General features: G+C 44.5%; 1 protein-coding gene across 1 annotated transcript; it reads right to left on the minus strand.

Moving 5' to 3' along the window:
- Positions 1 to 7,472: 7,472 nt before the first annotated feature.
- LOC148833306 (serine protease 27-like) lies at positions 7,473 to 13,471 on the minus strand. Its single transcript, XM_088917975.1, has 5 exons — positions 13,258 to 13,471; positions 10,752 to 10,926; positions 9,912 to 10,183; positions 8,548 to 8,678; positions 7,473 to 8,128 (listed from the first exon to the last, which is right to left on the minus strand). Exons 1-5 carry the CDS (start codon positions 13,313 to 13,315, stop codon positions 7,958 to 7,960), a joined length of 807 nt encoding a protein of 268 aa, XP_088774101.1. The 5' UTR covers positions 13,316 to 13,471; the 3' UTR covers positions 7,473 to 7,957.
- Positions 13,472 to 21,500: the final 8,029 nt, after the last annotated feature.

Here is a 21,500-nt window from a genome sequence, read left to right on the forward strand (position 1 = left end):
GGATTCCTCTGCCGGCTGTGAGATTTGAACTGGCAACCTCCCAGCCACAGGCACAGCTCCTGAGCCACAGAGCCACCACTCCGCCCACAGCACGGTGTGTGCCAAGTTCAGGCAGGGCGGGAAGGACATGTAGTGCCAGAAACAACGGCATCAGCTGAGTGTTTGTGTGTTGAAAGTCATTTTTATTCATATTCATGCATATGGAAGTCTTGTGTCGTGTGGCACAAGACTTAAAAACCAGCGTTTACAGTGCTCCTTTATATAGTGGAACAAACAATACAAGATACATTCTCACATGACTCTCTGCTTGCATTGTGGCTATACATGGTCATTCTAAAAAGCTGACCATTACATATATATTCTTTACTGCTGGTTTGCGTGACAAGGAGCCCCTTCTGCTGAATTGAGCCTTTGTTCCAGGAGAGGTCACTTGGTCATTTCCCTGAGAACTATGTCAGCTGTGTGTAAAGACATCATGTGGCAATGTTATCTTTTGAGACCAGGTATCCTGAGATGGATTTAGTAAAATGATATATAGTTAACAAGATATAATACAAACTTATAATAAAACACTTTTAGTTAATTCCCTCAGACAGTTGCCAGGTGAATCAGACTGCTGGGTCTGTGCTCCTGACTGAAGACACCTAGAGCACCTGAAGGCTCACCGAGACTGAACTGAGTTAGTGACTGTCTTCATGAGTGCAGGTTAACAGTGATCAAGGAGCAGAAGTAATGTATGGGCAGATTCTCTCTCTGCAGGGAGACTCTGACTGGTCTGTAAGAAGGATTGTCAGTGGGTCTTGGCTGCTATTGTGAGCTCTGGGACAGGCTGTGCTAGGCCCAATTCCCCTGGAGTCTACACCCAGGTTCTGAATAAAGAAAAACAGTGGAGTTTGAGGCTTCTACCAAGGCCAAGAGCACAATCATACATGCACAATCACATATGCACATTAACAGACACGCAGGGCACAATCATACGTGTACATTAACACTCACACAGATCACAATCACACATGCATATTAACACACCCGCAGGGCACAATCACACGTACATTAACTCTCACACAGATCACAATCACACATGCACATTAACACACACACAGAGCACAATCACACATGCACATTAACACACACACAGAGCCAAATCACACATGCACATTAACACACGCAGGGCACAATCACACATTGTGTGATCACACAATCACACATGTACATTAACACTCACCCAAATCACAATCACACATATACATTAACACACATGCAGGGCACAATCACACATACATTAACACACACAAATCACAATCACACATACACATTAACACACATGCAGGGCACAATCACACATGTATATTAACACACACACAGAGCACAATCACACATGCACATTAACACACGCAGGGCACAATCACACGTGCACATTAACACACACACAGAGCACAATCACACATGCACATTAACACACACACACAGAGCACAATCACACGTACATTAACACACACAAATCACAGATGCACATTAACACACATGCAGGGCACAATCACACGTACATTAACACTCACACAAATCACAATCACACATGCACATTAGCACACACGCAGGGCACAATCACACATGCACATTAGCACACAGAGAGCACAATCACACTTGCAATTAACACACACAGGGCCGCACGAGTTAACACACCTGCAATTGCTCTACCGTGCGGCACGCCGGGTTATTTATACCATTCTTACCTGATTCCCGTTGCTCGGTATTGAGTTCACTACTTGTTGCTCTGCCTAGCGTTCTTACCCCCCTTTTGCCTTCCTGGAATTCTGCCTGCACCTTTTGCCTTCGGACTTCGGATCTCGTCTCGCCCCTTGGATTGTTTGCTATCTTTGCCTGTTTTGGATTTGACCCTGCAGCCCTCTTTTCGACCACGATTCTGTCTCACATTTTGGATTGCTCGCCACCAGTGCCTTTACCGGATCTCGACCTACCTTCGCCTTCGGACTACGACTCAGCTCCTGGATTTGCTCTGTTCGCTTACTTACCTCCCTGCGACTCCTGCATCTGCATCAGATCCTTTTCACCTCTACAGAGCAGCGTTACAGGTCTTTTTCCTCCTATGGTCAGTGAGTGTGAGTCCTGCCTGGTCACTCAGTCAGAGTCCTGCCTGGTCACTCAGTCAGAGTCCTGCCTGGTCACTCAGTCACAGTCCTGCCCTGGTTACTGAGTCAGAGTCCTGCCTGGCCACTCAGTCAGAGTCCTGCCTGGCCACTCAGTCAGAATACTGCCCTGGTCACTTAGTCAGATTCCTGTCTGGTCATTCAGAGTCCTGCCCTGGTCACTCAGTCAGAGTCCTGCCCTGGTCACTCAGTCAGAGTCTTGCCCTGGTCACTCAGTCAAAATACTGCCCTGGTCACTCAGTCAGAGTCCTGCCTGGTCACTCAGTCAGAGACATGTATCATGGAGTCTGAATACTTGCAGTTTTATTGAACTGTTAACTGAGCTACAGCTCAACTGATCTTTTACACCAGGCAGAGTAGAGTAATGCTAAAAGTAACACCAGAGAGAGGTGTCACTCAGTAATAAACACATAACAGGACAGGAGTGTTAGAGAGCCCTCTAATAGCTCTATTGCCCTCTGTCCCACAGTCCAACAGCTCTAGAGCCCTCTACCCTACAGCTCTACAGCTCACTGTCCTGCACTCCAACAGCTCTAGAGCCCTCTATCCTGCAGTCCAACAGCTCTACTGACCTCTATCCTACACACCAACAGCTCTACTGACCTCTATTCCACAGTCCAACAGCTCTACTGACCTATTACCCACAGTCCAACAGCTCTACTGACCTCTATCCTACAATCCAACAGCTCTACTGACCTCTATCCTACAGTCCAACAGCTCTACTAACCTCTTTCCCAGTCCAACAGCCCTAGAGCCCTCTATTCCACAGTCCAACAGCCCTAGAGCCCTCTATCCCACAGTCCAACAGCTCTAAAGCCCTCTTTCCCAGTCCAACAGCCCTAGAGCCCTCTATCCCACAGTCCTACTGTCCTTCAGCCTCCCCATGACTCACTGGGCAGGTTCTCACAGCCCCTTTTCCAGCACAGATCATCGTGTCTTTAATCGGCATGAATTTCTCACACTCCTGCTCTGTTAGAATGGGCAGTTTCACCTTGCGGAGAGTTCTGGGCTCTGGAAGAGAAACTGCAGACGCAGGATGCATTACTGAGAAGTAACCAGTCAGTATTTTCATATCCTGTTCTTTTGATATTCTAGGTTAAAAAATTTGTTGAAAGTTGAAGTTCTCTGTCATTTGATTGTTTTCCTGTACAGCACTATGAAAGGCGATCTATAAAATATGCTCAAAATAAATACTTGTTGCAAAAAAAAAATGACTAAATAGCAGTCCATGGAGAAAGTAATACTCAGCAGCCCCTAAGGAAATGACTACCCAGCATCCCCTGGTGAGACGCCAAGCCCAGCAGGCCTTGGAGAAACGACTACCCAGCAGCCCCTGAAGAATCACCTACTCAGATCCCTCTGGTGAAACTACCCAGCAGCCCCTGGAGAAACGACTACCCAGCAGCTCCTGGGGTCTCTCACATTCTGCCGATGTGGCCCCAGCCCAACAGCCAGCAGCAGCAGATTCTAGGGCAGTCTCAGTGGGGTCGACCAGGTGGATGGGACTGATGTAGGCTGTGACGGACGCTCTCCCATCCAGCTGCACCAGGGCGATGTCAAAGACGTCAATTATGCCTCTGAAGCACTCGTGAATGACGACCTTCCTCAGTGAGAACACCTGCTCGAAAATCACGGGGTTCAACAGCTGGAAACGCCCAAGGATCACCTGGGAACTGTTTAGTTTATCGTCACTGCAAAAGGAAATGGGGATCCCCTCCACCACCACCAGTGTGCAGCTCCACCTGGATGATGCTCCAGTCCGCTCAAAAACTCCAGCTCTCAGTGGGGAGGAGAGCAGAGTGATGAGGCCAGTTCAGAGAGGGGGGTTATCAGGAGGCCATGACTGGTAAAGACCAGGGGGAGTCTGTCCAGGACACTGGGGTCACACCCCTACTTTTGTACTTCTGTGTCCTTACTGACCACAGAGAGTCAGGACCTCAGTTTTAAGTCTGATCTGAAGGAAGACAACTGTTTTACAGTCACTATGCTGGAACATTAGGACCCACACAGACCGCAGGGTGAGCACTCTCTACTGGTCCCACTAACACCTCTTCCAGCAGCAGCCTTAGCTTTCCCAGGGGTCTCCCATCCAGGTACTGACCAGGCTCACACCTGCTGAGCTTCAGAGGGCTGTCAGTTGTGAGTTGTAGGGTGATATAGTTTAAACCTAACAATTGACACATAAATAAGCTGCTGGATGAGATCCTATAATCAGGGCAAGATGCAATGATTTACACAAAGAGGGGTAGGAGTGTGGAACAAGCTGCCCAGCCCTGTTGTTGAAGCTGATACCCTGGATTCTCTTAAGGCCCAGCTAGGTGAGATCTTCCAGTCCAGACAGGAGGCTCTTCTTTACACAGAGGGTGGTGGTGGGGTGGAACAAGCAGCCAATACCATGGCTTCTTTCCAGAATCAGCTGGATGAGACACTCAGATCAATGAATTGCTCATGAACAAACAGGCTACACTGGCTGAATGGCCTCCTTTCATTAGTGACCCGTTTTGTGTTCTTCAAAACTAGAAGACACAGGGTTTCACGTGAGGTGCAGAAGGATGCCTATCGCTCCACACATTTCCTCGTCCTGCGTACTGACAAACCACACAGCCCAGATATCTCTGTATCATCTCTGTGACGGAGACCCAGCTCATGGAACACTCCTTATCTCAGGAGCTCTCATGCCGTCAGCTCAAAGACGAGACCACAGAGCAGAGAGTGCTCTTACCATCCTGCACTCCCACAATGCTTTGTGTAAAGAAGTGTCTCCTCTTCTCTGTTTCAGGTGCTCTTCCCTGGAGTTTCCACTGGTCCTCTGATTACTGTTCCTTTTGAAGACGTCCACTGGGTTAAATTTGTCTTGGAGGATTTTAAATACTTGGATCATGTCCCCTCTTGGTCTTCTCTGTTCAAGACTAAAAATGTTAATTTCTTCATCTTGCCAGTATAAAACACTCCATCCAGACTAAAGAGACTCAGTTCCTCTAGCCTGTCAGTGTAGGACACTCCCTTCAGACTAAAGAGACTCAGTTCCTTCAGCTATTTAGGGCAAGGTAGTCCCTTATTTCCAGAATGCATCTACATGCACTTCTCAGGACTGAATCTAGAGCAGAAACAGCTTCCTGTAAAGAGGTGTCTAAACCTGTCCACAATACTCTATGGGAATGATGCTGCACTAGTGTTTTACAGCCAGTGTTTTAGGGACAGATGCAAAGGCAGCAGGATGTCTCAGATCTTTAGCTAAATCTGCTCGAGGAGAAGCAGCTCCACAGTCTTGTGAGTGTGCAGTGTATGTCTCGGTGTGTCTGAGGGGTACTATTATGCGAGACTGTGTGGATTACAAGGCAAAATTGAATGCCTTGGTTTTGACATGCAGTCTTAAGATAAAAATGCTGTCACATATTTAGTCACATTGTTAATTAACAAAAACAAATTTTAAATTTCACTTGCTCTCCTGCCTCTTTAGTAAATTCAAATTATAATAAAAAGAAGATTACAGCTCAACACAATGTTCCCGATGTAGTGAAGTGAAGCAAAGTTATTATTTACAATTGGAAATTTTGAGTATTTTAGTATTTCTGAGTTTTAACTTTTCAGCGTTAAACCTTTTCTGGTTTAGCAAATAGGTTTCATATTTCCCTCACATCCATATTATCTCATATATGCAAATATGCATTTTCTATCGTGAACTCACATATGTTTGGAATAATAGTTCATCTCTTGAGAATTATGATGTGAATAAAGAAGTTTTATACTCCAAGATCCATTGGCCAGTCATCCTCAGTGAGTTCAAACTTCCCACTGAGAAGAAGGAGCTGGGCTTCGTTGGTTTACAGTCTGACTTGGCAGCTACTCCCTCAGTACAATTGTAATTACAATTAAGTAATGAAGTCATTAAGTACAAGGTGTCACAATCGTAGTCCCTTCCCCTTAAGGGAGCTCCGGCTCGTTCACTTTTTTAGTTGATTTTGTGCACCTGCTCCCTGTTCTAGCCCACCTTTAAAAGCCAGACGCTCACTCTGTTCCGGGCTCTGCATTGGAACACAGGCACCCGGAGGCTCGCCTATCACCAAGTCGTCCTTGTTGGCATTCGCCTCCTAGGTGTCCTGAACCAGCCGAACCCGGGACCTGGAGCGCCTGGTTTCGTTCCCCCTTTCTTCCCCCCAACCCTTCGCCGGATCCCACTCCGGTTTTTAACTTTGTTTTGTTCATCTTGTATTTATCACCCGGCTCTGGACCTTCACCTGCACTGGACTTCCCTTTGGACTCCCTTTGGGACTGTACGCCTGGACCACGCCCCCCAGAGCACCTTTGTCACGCCCCCACCCCGGTTCCTCTACCAGCCCAGTTCCTCGCCTCCCCCCTGTGTGTGTTCACTCCCTTCTGGATTGTGTCGTCTGAATAGGGTCCTGAGAGACATTTCGTCTGAGAGAGGAAGAGAGGGAGCCTAGAGTTTCTGGGGACATCTCTTTAGAAACTATCTGTGCATACTTGTCATCTTGGGTCGGCTACAAGGCAGAAAGGTGGGAGAAATTGATTCGTCCCAGTGCTGAATATGCTCGAGTATTCAGGATTTCAACAAAAAGAAGGAATCCAATTATTTTCTTTCACTGATCGGGTGAAAGTAACTGTGGGTTTGTGAGCGCAAGATTTCTTCTGTGTCAGAATGCATTTCTTAGGCAGAATTCTGCTTTTTACTGATTCATTCTCTTGGCCTGGTGTCTAGGAGAAAAGTTAAAGTCCTGAAAGTTGAAGCTCACAGACACTTGGAAGGAAAAGTTAAATTGCTATTTCAGTTAGAGAGAGAAGAGCAGGCAGTGAGTTGACCCATGAAAAATGAACTAGGTGTTAGATTTTAAGGTGTGACATCACAGCTGATGATTGGTCAGGATGTCATCATGTATAATTCTGGAACCCAGCCTCAGGTCCCCCATTGATGGGTCTTCCTTTGAGTGCCAGACATTGTCCTCTGACCCGTTGTTCTGGGGTGAAACAGACTGCAGACACAATAGAGCCCATCTATACTATATTTCACTTAGATGGATCCCCTTATCAGAGGGGTCTCTGAGCAACATATCTCTGCATTTACAGAGAGGCCCGTGCTGCCTGGACACGTCATACAAAGATTATTAGAAATATTTAATAATAACACTGAAATCTAAGTGAAATAACATGTTGTTGCTTGATAAATGAAGTCACACTTACACATGGGACAGATCTAACACAACTCTTCACTCTCAAACACTCTCCCCTTTCACTAGGTTCACTCTGAATAACTTCAGTCCCCAGACCAGGAGCTTGAATGCTTGACGTTTTATTGAGCTGTTGACAGAGTTACAGTGCAACTGATAACTCACAGCAGGAAGAGCAAAGCTAAAAATCACACCAGAGAGAAGAGATATACTGTAATTACACAGTGATAAACATGCAAAAGGATAGGAGACACAGTGTGACAGGAGCCACAGTGAGAGAGAAGATAACAGAGAATCTCTCAGGAATTAACACTCACAACAGGACAGGAGACACAGTGAGAGAGAGGAGATAACAAGAATACCCTCAGTAATAAACACACACAACAGGACAGGAGACACAGTGAGAGAGAGGAGATAGAGAATCCCTCAGTAATAAACACACACACCAGGAGACACAATGAGAGAGAAAAAGCACAGAAAGGAGGCACAGAGGCAGGCTTGGGGAGAATGAGAAGCCTGTGTTGATTTCAGCCAATCTCTCTCTCTGGATGGGACAGGATGCAGTGAAGCCTCAGAGCCAGGTGGGGGCGCTGTCCCCAGACATCACTCAGAAACGGAGACTCCGCTGTGCTTCTTGATCCAGGTCCTGTAGCTGGAAACGCGGGTGAAGATCTTGGGGGGGATGGGCAGTTCACAGCCCTTCCCATAGCTGACAATCCCAGCCTGGACCCAGCGGTTTCCCTTCTTACAGACCAGAGCCCCTCCGGAGTCTCCCTGGAGAGAGAGAGAGACAGAGAGACAGAGAGAGCTCAAGGCAGGGGCTATTAGACAAACTCCAGGCCTTTCGACCAAGAGTGATCTGTGGCCAAATTGGAGTCAATGAGGAGATGGTGAGACTCATAAGCTCGGAGCTGCAGCATGCCCTGCTCACACTCTTCAGCCCAGTACTGAGTGCCGGGTCTTTCCCTGAGACCTGGCCAGACTTGACCATAACAATTACAGAGGCACCTGTGTGAACAGCAACCTGGGGAGGGTGTTCTGCAGGATCATGAATACCTGTTTACTGACCTTCCTTACTGAGGACAATGTTCTAAGGAAGAGTCAGATCAGCTTCCTACCAAACTGCCTCACATCCCTCCACATTTACACCCTTCACACGTTTATAGACAAGCATGTCCACCAAAATAACAAACGACAAAGGGCCCCACACTCACTCCACAGCAGATCATGCTGGTCTTCATGTTCGGATACACGTTCTTGCAGGACTCCGGGTCATGGATGGGAATCTTGACTCTCTGGAGAGTGCGAGGGAAGGGAAGTCTGCCTGCGGACAGGAGAGAGAGAGAGTTCAGGAATTATATGACCTGCTCAGCATCTGTGTTCACCGAAACCGTAGGACCTGACCTCTGTTCCCAGAGACCCCTGTCTCTTGCTTAGATCTCCAGGAGACAGCTCTCACTTCTCACTGTGGGGTTAATTCAGAGGGCAGCAGAGGTCAAGCAGTGGTTTCAGAGAGTCAACTGGTTCTGTGCATTTGAGATCCCCTCAGTAGCAACAGAAAAACTTCGACATTACTGACAGCACTGCAAGGCCTGCCACAGGGACACTGCTGTGCAGCAAGTCGACCCTAACCCGGACCGATTCAAGCTAAAGACGTTCGAGTAGGGAGCTACGTCAGCAGGCGTAGGCATCAGAGGGACAAGTAAAGGTCCATTCCATGCTTAAAGCTAGAGAAAAGAAATGCTTTTTTGACACCTGACACCTGAAGAAGGCTCCAGAACCAAAGCATAGAATGGACCTTTACCTGTCCCTTTGAGATTCAAACTCATCTCTGTGATCAGCTGAGATCTCGGGACTGTAGGGTTATAATATGACCCAGCCCAGACTGAACAAGCAATCTCGGGACTGTAGGGTTACAATATGACCCAGCCCAGACTGAACCAGTGATCTCAGGACTGTAGGGTTACAATATGACCCAGCCCAAACAGAACAAGCGATCTCGGGACTGTAGGGTTACAATATGACCCAGCCCAGACTGAACCAGTGATATCGGGACTGTAGGGTTACAATATGACCAAGCTCAGACTAAATGGACTGTAGGGCTTCATTATGACTTAGCCCAGACTGAAAGAGAGATCTCTGGACTGTAGGGTAACAAGATAGCTCCTATTGATTTTATGACTTTGTGATTTAAATGTGATTATGTGATTGTGTGATATTGTGATTTCAGTGTGACTGTGTGATTGTTTTATTGTGTGTTTGAAGTGTGATATTGTGTGATTCAATCTGCACTGTGCTGCCCTACAGCCCGGTATTGTGCTTAGTTAAAGACAGGCTGCCTCCCTCTGTGATTGGTTCCAGACAGACTGCACTGTGATTGGTGAAAGACTGTGCTGTCCTGCACTGTGACTGGATAAAGACAGACAGACTGCTCTGTGATTGGTTAGAGACAGACTGCCCTGCACCGTGATTGGGTAGAGACAGACAGGACTGCTCTACACTGTGCTGCCCTGCAGCCCAGCTCTCTCAGAGGCTAAAAAGAGTCAGATCTCCTTACTGTTCTGCTGGACCCGCCCCCAGCCGGTGACCCAGCAGTCACTGTGGCTGGTGAAGAGGTCCGAGGGCTCAGCCAGAGAGACAGCCTGGATGAAATGGGACAGCGGCACGGGGCGATCCAGCTTCACCAGGGCAATGTCGTAGCCCTTGCTTGTGATGGTGTACTTGCTGTGGATGACCACATCGGCCATGCTGCGGTTCACCTGGTGTGAGCCGGGCAGATCGAGCTTGTAGGCACCCAGATACACATGGGAAGACTTTATGTCGATGTAGCTAAGAGGAAAACCCAGGAGAAGACGTTACTACAGATGATGCTATTCCTCAGTCTTACCACAGCAAGGCAGACACTATGTCCTTAATGCTGAAAAGGAGGCACTTCTTTACACAGAGGATGGTGGGGGTGTGGAACAAGCTGCCCAGCCATGTTGTTGAAGCCGATACCCTGGCTTCTCTCCAGACACAGCTGGGTGAGACCCTCCAGTCAGGACAGGAGGCTATTCTTTACACAGAGGGTGGTTGGAGTGTGCAACAAGTTCCACAACAAGTTCCACAGCCATGTTGATGGAGCTGATGTCCTGGCTGCTTTCAAGAAAGTGGATGTGACACTCACGTCAATAAGCTATGAAACGCAAAGAGCTTGGTCTCACTTTCTAAGTGTTTTCACCAAGATAATGTTTTGCATAACCATAAATCAAAATTTCTTAATTCTTAAATGAGCTATCCAACCTCCAGGAGGCGCTATACACTAGGACCCCCATTTACCATAGCTTGACAGACAGCAGCTAGCAAAAGTGTCACCGACATACAGATGACCAGTCAGTCAGTGTTGCGCCACACCCACCCTTTAAAACAGTGAGCCGCAGTCAGAACCCAGTGCTTGCTGATCAGGGAGCCCCCACATTTGCTGGTGCTCCCATTGGTCTTCTTCACCAGGAGGAACACCTGCCATGGCCAGAGTCCATCGCCAGCATCCTCACCCCCCACTATAGAGCTCCTGGACAGAGGAGAGCTGGACACTGGAGAGAGAGAGAATACTGACTGACCGAACACTCCAGTACATTAACACTGCACTGAGAGAAAGGGGTTAATACAGACACACTGACTGGACACTCCAGTACATGAACACTGCACTGAGAGAGAGGGGTTAACACAGACACACTGACTGGACACTCCAGTACATTAACACTGCACTGAGAGAGAGGGGTTAATACAGACACACTGACTGACTGGACACTCCAGTACATTAACACTGCACTGAGAGAGAGGGGTTAATACAGACACACTGACTGGACACCCCACTACATTAACACTACACTGAGAGAGAGGGGTTAATACAGACACACTGACTGACTGGACACTCCAGTACATTAACACTGCACTGAGAGAGAGGGGTTAATACAGACACACTGACTGGACACTCCAGTACATTAACACTGCACTGAGAGAGAGGGGTTAACACAGACACACTGACTGGACACTCCAGTACATTAACACTGCACTGAGAGAGAGGGGTTAATACAGACACACTGACTGACTGGACACTCCAGTACATTAACACTGCACTGAGAGAGAGGGGTTAATACAGACACACTGACTGGACACCCCACTACATTAACACTACACTGAGAGAGAGGGGTTAATACAGACACACTGACTGACTGGACACTCCAGTACATTAACACTGCACTGAGAGAGAGGGGTTAATACAGACACACTGACTGGACACTCCAGTACATTAACACTGCACTGAGAGAGAGGGGTTAACACAGACACACTGACTGGACACTCCAGTACATTAACACTGCACTGAGAGAGAGGGGTTAATACAGACACACTGACTGACTGGACACTCCAGTACATTAACACTGCACTGAGAGAGAGGGGTTAATACAGACACACTGACTGGACACTCCAGTACATGAACACTGCACTGAGAGAGAGGGGTTAACACAGACACACTGACTGGACACTCCAGTACATTAACACTGCACTGAGAGAGAGGGGTTAATACAGACACACTGACTGACTGGACACTCCAGTACATTAACACTGCACTGAGAGAGAGGGGTTAATACAGACACACTGACTGGACACCCCACTACATTAACACTACACTGAGAGAGAGGGGTTAATACAGACACACTGACTGACTGGACACTCCAGTACATTAACACTGCACTGAGAGAGAGGGGTTAATACAGACACACTGACTGGACACTCCAGTACATTAACACTGCACTGAGAGAGAGGGGTTAACACAGACACACTGACTGGACACTCCAGTACATTAACACTGCACTGAGAGAGAGGGGTTAATACAGACACACTGACTGACTGGACACTCCAGTACATTAACACTGCACTGAGAGAGAGGGGTTAATACAGACACACTGACTGGACACCCCACTACATTAACACTACACTGAGAGAGAGGGGTTAATACAGACACACTGACTGACTGGACACTCCAGTACATTAACACTGCACTGAGAGAGAGGGGTTAATACAGACACACTGACTGGACACTCCAGTACATTAACACTGCACTGAGAGAGAGGGGTTAACACAGACACACTGACTGGACACTCCAGTACATTAACACTGCACTGAGAGAGAGGGGTTAATACAGACACACTGACTGACTGGACACTCCAGTACATTAACACTGCACTGAGAGAGAGGGGTTAATACAGACACACTGACTGGACACTCCAGTACATTAACACTGCACTGAGAGAGAGGGGTTAATACAGACACACTGACTGGACACCCCACTACATTAACACTACACTGAGAGAGAGGGGTTAATACAGACACACTGACTGACTGGACACTCCAGTACATTAACACTGCACTGAGAGAGAGGGGTTAATACAGACACACTGACTGGACACTCCAGTACATTAACATTGCACTGAGAGAGAGGGGTTAACACAGACACACTGACTGGACACTCCAGTACATTAACACTGCACTGAGAGAGAGGGGTTAATACAGACACACTGACTGACTGGACACTCCAGTACATTAACACTGCACTGAGAGAGAGGGGTTAATACAGACACACTGACTGGACACTCCAGTACATTAACACTGCACTGAGAGAGAAGGGTTCATACAGACACACTGACTGACTGGACACTCCAGTACATTAACACTGCACTGAGAGAGAGGGGTTAATACAGACACACTGACTGGACACTCCAGTACATTAACACTGCACTGAGAGAGAGGAGTTCATACAGACACACTGACTGACTGGACAATCCAGTACATTAACACTGAGAGAGGATAAAACTGTCAGTGACTGCACTAAATGGTTCCCGAATTTCTTCTTTTCTCCTTACCCTCCAACGAGTTCAGGGTCATGACCCCAAGCAGAAGTGGCAGGAAAATCATTCTCATCTTCAGCTGGGATGGTCAGGCCAGAAGCTGGTGCTGGTCTGTACGGAGCTTGTCTCAGTGTGCGATGGAGCACTGCTCTGTGGAGGTCAGTCCAGAGCTGTTCAGCCTCCCAGCACTTATGGTTCAGATCCGTGTTCAGATAAGGTGTTGTTGAGAGTGAGAGCTTGTGAAAGGAAGTTTGTTGGGGCCAGTGAAGGTTCAGGGTCGTCATCAGCAGCCTCAGCCAGTGTCACACCTCTGCCTCTTTCTCAGAAAAGAGGAAGCACAGAGCCCAGTGATACTTCCTACACAAGCCAGATCTCTGCCGGCAGAAGGTTCCACTATAGTTTCTCACGGTATAACCACCCGGTTCCCTCAACCTGCGGCTCCCCAGTTTCTCTCTTTTCTCATAGTAACATCACTGAAAACTGATGCAGTTATATAACATGCTGCAGATTTCTGTCATTTTGAAAGTTTATAATAATAATAATAATAATAATAATAATAATAAACTTTATTTTATATAGCGCCTTTAAAGGTGGCTTCTCAAAGTGCTTTACAGGATGACAACAACAATAAATACAAAGAATGCACAAGATAAAACACAATTACAATATACAGAGGAGACCGTGGATGGTGGTACTAAGAAGAGCAGAGGGGTGAAGAATGGAACCAGGTCAGTAAAGACTCTTCTGAAGAAGAGGGTTTGGAGTCTGGATTTGAAGGAGTTTAGAGAAGGTGACTCTCTGATATCCTTGGGGAGAGAGCTCCAGAGCTTGGGGGCACAACAGGAGAGGGCCCTGTCACCCCCAGGTTTTTCAGGTTTTTTTTCTTAAGCAAGAATCAAATATCACCCCAAGGTTTCTCAATGTAGACTGAAGTTCAAGTACAGTGCCATCCACAGACAGGGTTACAGGATTGTTTTTACGAAGTTGATGGGGGGTACCAATAAGCATGACTTCAGTCTTGTCACAGTTAAGATGAAGGAAGTTTTGAGTCATCCAAATTTTTATGTCAGAGATGCAATTAGATGGAATAGAGACAGCCACATCAGTGTCGGGTTTGGTATGGATGTATATTTGACTATCGTCAGCGTAAAAATGAAAGCTGAGGCCATGAGGCCTTAAAAGCTGACCAAGTGGTAACATGTAAATGGTGAAGAGCATGGGGCCCAGTACTGAGCCCTGAGGAACACCAGACTTAACAAGACCAGTTTTAGACCTGTACCCATTAAGAGAGACAAAGTGACAGCGATCAGTGAGGTAAGACTTGAACCATTAGAGGGCAGTGTCAGAAACTCCAATCACAGTCTCAGGACGAGAAAGTAAGATTCATGGTCAACAGTGTGAAAAGCAGCACTGAGATCAAGAAGGATGAGTATAGAAAGAGAACCAGAATCAGAAGATATTAGGAGATCGTTGGTGACTTTCACCAGGGCAGTTTCTGTGCTGTGAAGTTGACGGAAGCCAGATTGTAGGGGTTGGAAAAGGTTGTTTGTCATGAGGTGATTATGCAACTGAAATATGACAGCACGTTCTAGAATTTTTTTAAGAAAGGATAAGTTGAAGATGGGGCGAAAATTGTTAAGATTGTCGAGAGCCATGTTAGGCTTTTTTGGAACGGGGGTAATGGCAGCAGTTTTGAGGACCGTTGGTACAAACTTTAGGATTTTATTGTTCCACTTCACATTTTAACTCTCTGAATGGACAAAGAGCACTGACTGCAACTACTGCTGGACACACAGTACTGACCCTCCCCAACTACTGCTGGACACAGAGGACTGACCCTCCCCAACTACTGCTGGACACACAGTACTGACCCTCCCCAACTACTGCTGGACACTGAGGACTGACCCCAACTACTGCTGGACACACAGTACTGACCCTCCCCAACCACTGCTGGACACAGAGCACTGATCCTCCCCAACTATTGCTGGACACTGAGGACTGACCCCAACTACTGCTGGACACTGAGGACTGACCCTCCACAACTACTGCTGGACAAGCCTGCTGCAGACACACTGACTGACCCCACCAGGACCAGGACTGTATAGCCTTGCTGCAGACACACTGACCCCTCCAGGACCGGGACTGGACAGCCCTGCTGCAGACACACTGACTGACCCCTCCAGGACCAGGACTGGACAGCCCTGCTGCAGACACACTGACCCCTCCAGGACCAGGACTGGACAGCCCTGCTGCAGACACACTGACCGGCCATAATCTGGACTATTTGAGGTGGGGGCTTGATTTGTCTGTAACCCATAGTCTGCAGCAGAGCTGTGTGCTGATACTGCACTGCCCTTCTCTCAGATAATCAGATTATCATTCTGCTGTTCATCAGACCAAGCAGCTGATCACATCTGATGGGGATAGTGATTGCATCATTGCTGCAATCAAGATAATGAGTTTACTGCTCATTGTAAGTTAACACTTCTGCGAAATCTCATTGTGACTCAGTATTGCTCTTTTGCAGCTGTCTGAACAGCTCTGTGGACAGATCGCGACACATCTGGTGGACCAATGGAGGCCAGTGTAAAACTGTTAGTAGCACTTTTAGAAATGACTACAATATTAACTCCAGGATTTAAACAGGACATTTCTTCAGAGAAGCCAGGGTATCGAATTCGACAGCTTGATCCACACCCTCACCACCCTTTGTTTAAAGAAACACCTCCTGCCCTGTTTCAATGATCTCATTCAAGAAACAACTGGATAATAAAATTCTTACATTTCTACAGATGCAGCCATTCAAAATGCGTGCGTTATTTTGCGGCATACCCCGGTGGGCGTGGCGCGGCATCTCGCAGTGTCACGCAGTGTGACGTGTTAATCGCGCGTCATTTGACGCTCTGCCGGAAACTATCCGGCGTCACCTTGTAAAACCGCCAGGGGGAGCTTAACCTCTCATGTACAGCATTTGAGCCTTTAATTTTGAACAGTGTATTACAGCATGTTAATCTTCAGTCATTAAAATGTTGGTATATTTTATGAAAGCAAGATTGCTCAGTTGGACAAAAGTACACAACCTACCTTTATCAGAAATATTTATGCATCAAAGCCTTTACCGGAGATATTACTAATAGTATTAATAATGGATGACTTTGGACAAGCTGTATACTCAAAGTATAATTTCTTTAGCACATTTGTACAAGCACTTGGAATCTGTCCAAGCCATACTTTGTCAGGCATTTTGTTTTACTTCAACGGGCATAAAAACTTCCTTGCTTTTAACAGGGCGTTTCATAATTTCTAACTACGAAAATGATTTAAAATGCGACACCTATCATTCAACTAGAGCTTAAAATATCACAAGGAAAAATACACACCGGTATTCCATTTCTCCCTAAACATTGTAAGCTTCGAAGTCTTTAACTAACGTGATACCGGAGTCAACAAGCATACTTTTAGAATTTGATTAAAAGGGAATATAATATGGAATCGCGTATCTCAAGAATTTAATAACGGTATGATTATATCCATGTACTGCGGCAGGGCTGTGTAGGGCTGTTTCGCCTGCCTGCTCATGCGAGCTGACTGTAGCCGACTGGTCTAGGTGCGTGCCTGCCAACGGGCAGGGTGTGTGCTCGAATCCAGCTGGTGCTGAACCTTCCAGTTTTATTTATTTATTTTTTAATCGCGTAACATATTACCGTATGCAAACTGTACTGTATACAGTATGTATATGTATATTTAATGTCTTAATTGTGCCCGTTTAATTGAATTTTAAAAAATTATTTAACACGAACATTAAGCTGTTTACATCTTCCGCCTGAGAACAGTCACCCGTTGCTACCCAACGCAGAATGGTGATTGGCTGACACCATCTGACACCCCTCTGATTGGAGAAAAAAGACGTGCTAGTTTGCTATACATACTGTAACAGGAAGAGGATTTCTTTCTATTCAAAACGTGTACTTTAAAAGTTTAAGAAGTAAAAACCTTACAGCGTACACAGATTTCTAAACTGATCAGGATCGTTATCTTTGTCTTATGCATAACAATATTCACCGCTCTGTGCAGCAAATTAATAATAAACTTTATTTTATATAGCGTTTTAAACGAATAAGTAATTAGATTGCTCATAAACCTAATCACTTGCTTTTTCTTTTTATTTAGGCTCAGATTTCAACTATAGATCGTATTATTAATACCCTTGGTGATACCCCTTGGTGTTTCTCTCGCTCTCTCTCGGGTCACCTGATCATTAGCTCGAAAGATTTGAGTGCTTTGTGTATATTCTAATGGTAGTGGGGGCAGGGTGTGTGGGAACAGGTTTGGTTGAAATTGCATTGGAGATCTATGTTCTTCACACCTGAAACATTTTCTCTGAAAGCATTTTCTTCGCTGTTTAACCGATCTTGTTACAGCATGTTACAGTTTACTATTATTAACCATATTAATTTTAAGTGCTTAATGTAAAATCTTGTAAAAATATATTTTCATTGTTCAAATATACATTAAGTCTGACTATCATATAATAAGTTAAATACAAAACTAAAGAAAAAATAGGGTTAAATATAATTCAAAATATTTTGCTAACAATGTTAACTGTTTATGAATAATAAAATGTATTAGCTAAGGCGTAGGATGGCACAGTTGTTAGTATGTTTTTTGTTTTGTTTCTTTTTCATAAATACAACAGTAGTACCTGATGTCTCAGTGGCTTTCAAAATTAAATTATGCATGCAAACCTGTGAACTAGAAAGATAACTAAGATATCCATCCATTTATAATGGTGGCAAAGTGGTTAGCATTGCTATCTTGCAGCACTGGGGTCCTAGGTTCAATTCCTGCCATCCTGTGTGTGTGGGGTTTACATGTTCTCTCTGGGTTACATGGTTTTTCTCCATATGTGTGATATGACTCCCTCTCGCACTCCAAAACATACTGGTAAGTTAATTAGTTTATGGGAAACCTGGCCCTGGTCTGTGTGTGTTTGTGTCTGTCTGTCCTGTGATGGACTGGCGCTATGTCCAGGGTGTATTCTGCCTTGTGTCCGTTGCTTACTGGGATAGGCTCCAAATCCTCTGTACTGGATAAAGAGATTAGAAATGGAAGTAAAGGCACTGTGTGGATGGAACTATACACAGTGTTAGAAACCCACTATGAAATGGCAGCATCTCACTGAGAATAAAATATTTTTTACTGCTGGCTTAAGGAAACAGCCTTTCCACCTCTCTTGCACATCAGTATCCATACCTAGTTATTTAAACAAATTGCCTCTAATTATAAACATCTTAATATGCTGGCTCTGTGGATCCGCATCAGCTATGTTTGCCCATTCCTTCAATTCATGTGCATCCAACACACAGTTCAATGCCAGCAACTACACATAATCTAAAATACAATCCTTATTTCAGTATCTATGTAAACATATAGTCTGTTAACTTCATCATCTTCATCAAAAGTATGCCTAACCCCATTAGGAAGTGTTCTTGTTATAAGTGTATTCCTCGGCTTTCCCCAAACTATCTTCTTCTTGCCAACATCTCTAGTCTTTTATCCTGCAATAACTCAGCCAACACTTAAATCTCCAAAAGCTGCTTGTGTTAATTTCTTTAAATCACAAATATCATGTGTAAATACTGGCCATGTAATACTCTGCATTGTGGAATAATAGTTTATTTTAAAGGGAACTAGAGAAACTAAGAACTAGAGAAATCAAGAAAGGCTTTTTTTCTAGAATTAATAAATGCACATCCTGTTCACTGGGGAAATTAAATCCACACTGAGCAATCTTCAATATGTTCAGAATATGACAGCAAGAATCCTATCAGGGATGCATTACACCTGTTTTCAAGTCCTTGCACTGGTTACCTATCAGATTTCGAGTCAACTTCAAAATCCTTATCCTCCTTATATACTGTCCTACAACTGGTATTATTGTTCTCCGAATTATTGTACTTGACATGACTTCATTCAGCCTTTCCTGAACGTCTATGACAGGCAGAGTGAGTGCTGTTTCTGGTGCGATCTTTTACAGCTGACATTTCACTGTTTTAAACGAACAAGAAATTAGATTGCTCATAAATCACTTATTCTATATAAACACAGCGTAATTGCCCTCCGAAAATCTTCTTTTTCTTGTTCGTTTTAGAGACCTTGATCGAAACTGATTTTAGATGTCAGAAAGAATTTATTTTCTCTGTATTTCCTACATTGCTTTGTCAAGATTTTAACTTTATATCTAACTTTATATCTAGGCTCAGATTTCAACTATAAATCGTACAGTAATTAATAGCAGTAAATACTGATGTTTATACATAAAAAAGTCATGCCTTGGAGTATAGACCCCCAAAGGAATGCCATAGACTCAAACTGCAAAATAAACACATACAGAAAGAAAGTATTTGTATTGTAATTGCAAATCCTGGTACTGTATGAGTGATTGGTATGACTTTCCTCATTACAAATCTCTTATTAGAATTTAAATTTCTCTGTAACTCCAGGTCAGAACAGAGAAAATGTAACTGCCTTAAGGAGTTTACGATTATGAAAAATAGAAGGATAAGCATGATACGCATGTCTTCTGTCATTTTCTAAGTCATGTTACTGAGCACCAAATCTTATTGAGAATATGAATCCATTTAAGGTTTATACCATTAAAGTAACAGTTTATTCCATGCTGAAAATGTTTGTACCAGACTTTTTTGAGGCCTGTTTAATTGTGTCTGAAGTCTGATGTTGTAAATTTTATTGTTAAAAAGATCCATGAAAATGTCACTACTAAAGTTAGCTGGTACTGTTGGTACTGTAAGTGGCAAGTAGAGCTCATATTTTAGATTTTGTGTAGTTGCTAGCGTTGAACTGTGTGTTGGATGCACATGAATGAAGCGACGGACACAAGGCAGAATACACCCTGGACATAGCGCCAGTCCATCACAGGACAGACACAAACACACACACCAGGGCCACTTTAAATCTAACCTCAGAACCTTTCTTTTCAGAAGACTTAGTGTCTGTATCTGCTTCATTTTCTAATTTTGGTAGCACCTCTACCTGCTTGTCTTTCTTATATGCATTTACTTTGTAATCTGTGGTCCTTTTATCTGTTTTTACATCTACTGTATTGCTTTGAGATGCCACCTTTAATGGTGATATATCAAATAAAGTTTTTTATTATTGTTATAGGGAAACATGATCAGATTGTCCCTGGTTCAGAAAAAAAAGATCTAAAGTATACTAGTTTGTCACTCTTCTAATTCCCTTTGCTAAATGACTTTTCATACTAATCTGATCAATCTAACTGCCAGTTTTCTGTGCTTTCTCTATCCTGCTAGATTTGCAATTATTCTGAAAATTTTCATCTTGAAATAACTAATTTCTAAATACCTTTTTCACTGTTAACATCTTGCAGCAACTCTGCGACAAAATATACACTCTGACAGTTCATCCTGCTACCAACATTAAATAAAACAAATCTTAAGATTTCTATATTTATGTCTTTATTTAGTGGTTTCATTAGTGACAAAGGCTAAACTTTCTTGGAAAAATGTCTTTTATGTGTTGCGGAAAAAACTGACTTGCTTTAACAAAATATGTTTACAAATCCTTTCACTTGGCATTTTCGTAGTTAGAAATTATGGAGCGCTCTATTAAAAGCAAGGGAGTTTTTATGTCCGTTGCAGTTCTTTTGCAACATGAATATAATTATATCGTTATTAATTTCTTGAGATACGCGATTCCATATTATATTCCCTTTTAATCAAATTCTAAAAGTATGCTTGTTGACTCCGGTATCGCGGTAGTTAAAGACTTCGATGCTTAAAATGTTTAGGGAGAAATGGAATACTGGTGTGTATGTTTTCTTTAAAGTACCGATACCAGCCATATACTGTATGTTTAAGTTCCAAAATTAATATCGTTTATGGACTTCACACGCGTTGCAGTATGCTCCTATTCTTTTTATGCTCAGGCACAAAGTAAAAGGGGATGCTTCATATTGCTTGACTAATTTTAAAAACTAAGTTAGAAATGCAGACGCTCCCTCGGTGCGCTGCTCTGGTGCGCCGGCTCTTACACAGTGCCTGTCTGCCGTAAGCGTTACAATATACATACCCAACACTGCTTGTACCCATCTGTCATGCAAATAAAACACCTTGAATTGAATTGAATTGAGGGGAGAGGGGGGGAATACTAAAGCCAATACTGGCTCAATACCCTCGATGGGCTTTGACGTGCTAATGCGTTGGTTTAAGAGTCCG

This window comes from Atractosteus spatula, chromosome 5, assembly GCF_055471065.1.
Source record: "Atractosteus spatula isolate fAtrSpa1 chromosome 5, fAtrSpa1.hap1, whole genome shotgun sequence".
In the NCBI taxonomy this organism is placed as follows: Eukaryota; Metazoa; Chordata; class Actinopteri; order Semionotiformes; family Lepisosteidae; genus Atractosteus; species Atractosteus spatula.

Bases quoted from the DNA above. Each gene is read 5' to 3' on its own strand.
- LOC148833306 (XM_088917975.1), bottom strand. From the start codon at position 13,315: ATGAGAATGATTTTCCTGCCACTTCTGCTTGGGGTCATGACCCTGAAC. The intron at 10,927-13,257 runs GTAAGGAGAAAA...CTCTCTCTCCAG, and splicing joins GACCCTGAACTCGTTGGAGG to TGTCCAGCTCTCCTCTGTCC. The intron at 10,184-10,751 runs GTGGGTGTGGCG...TTTTCCTCTTAG, and splicing joins GCGGCTCACTGTTTTAAAGG to CTACATCGACATAAAGTCTT.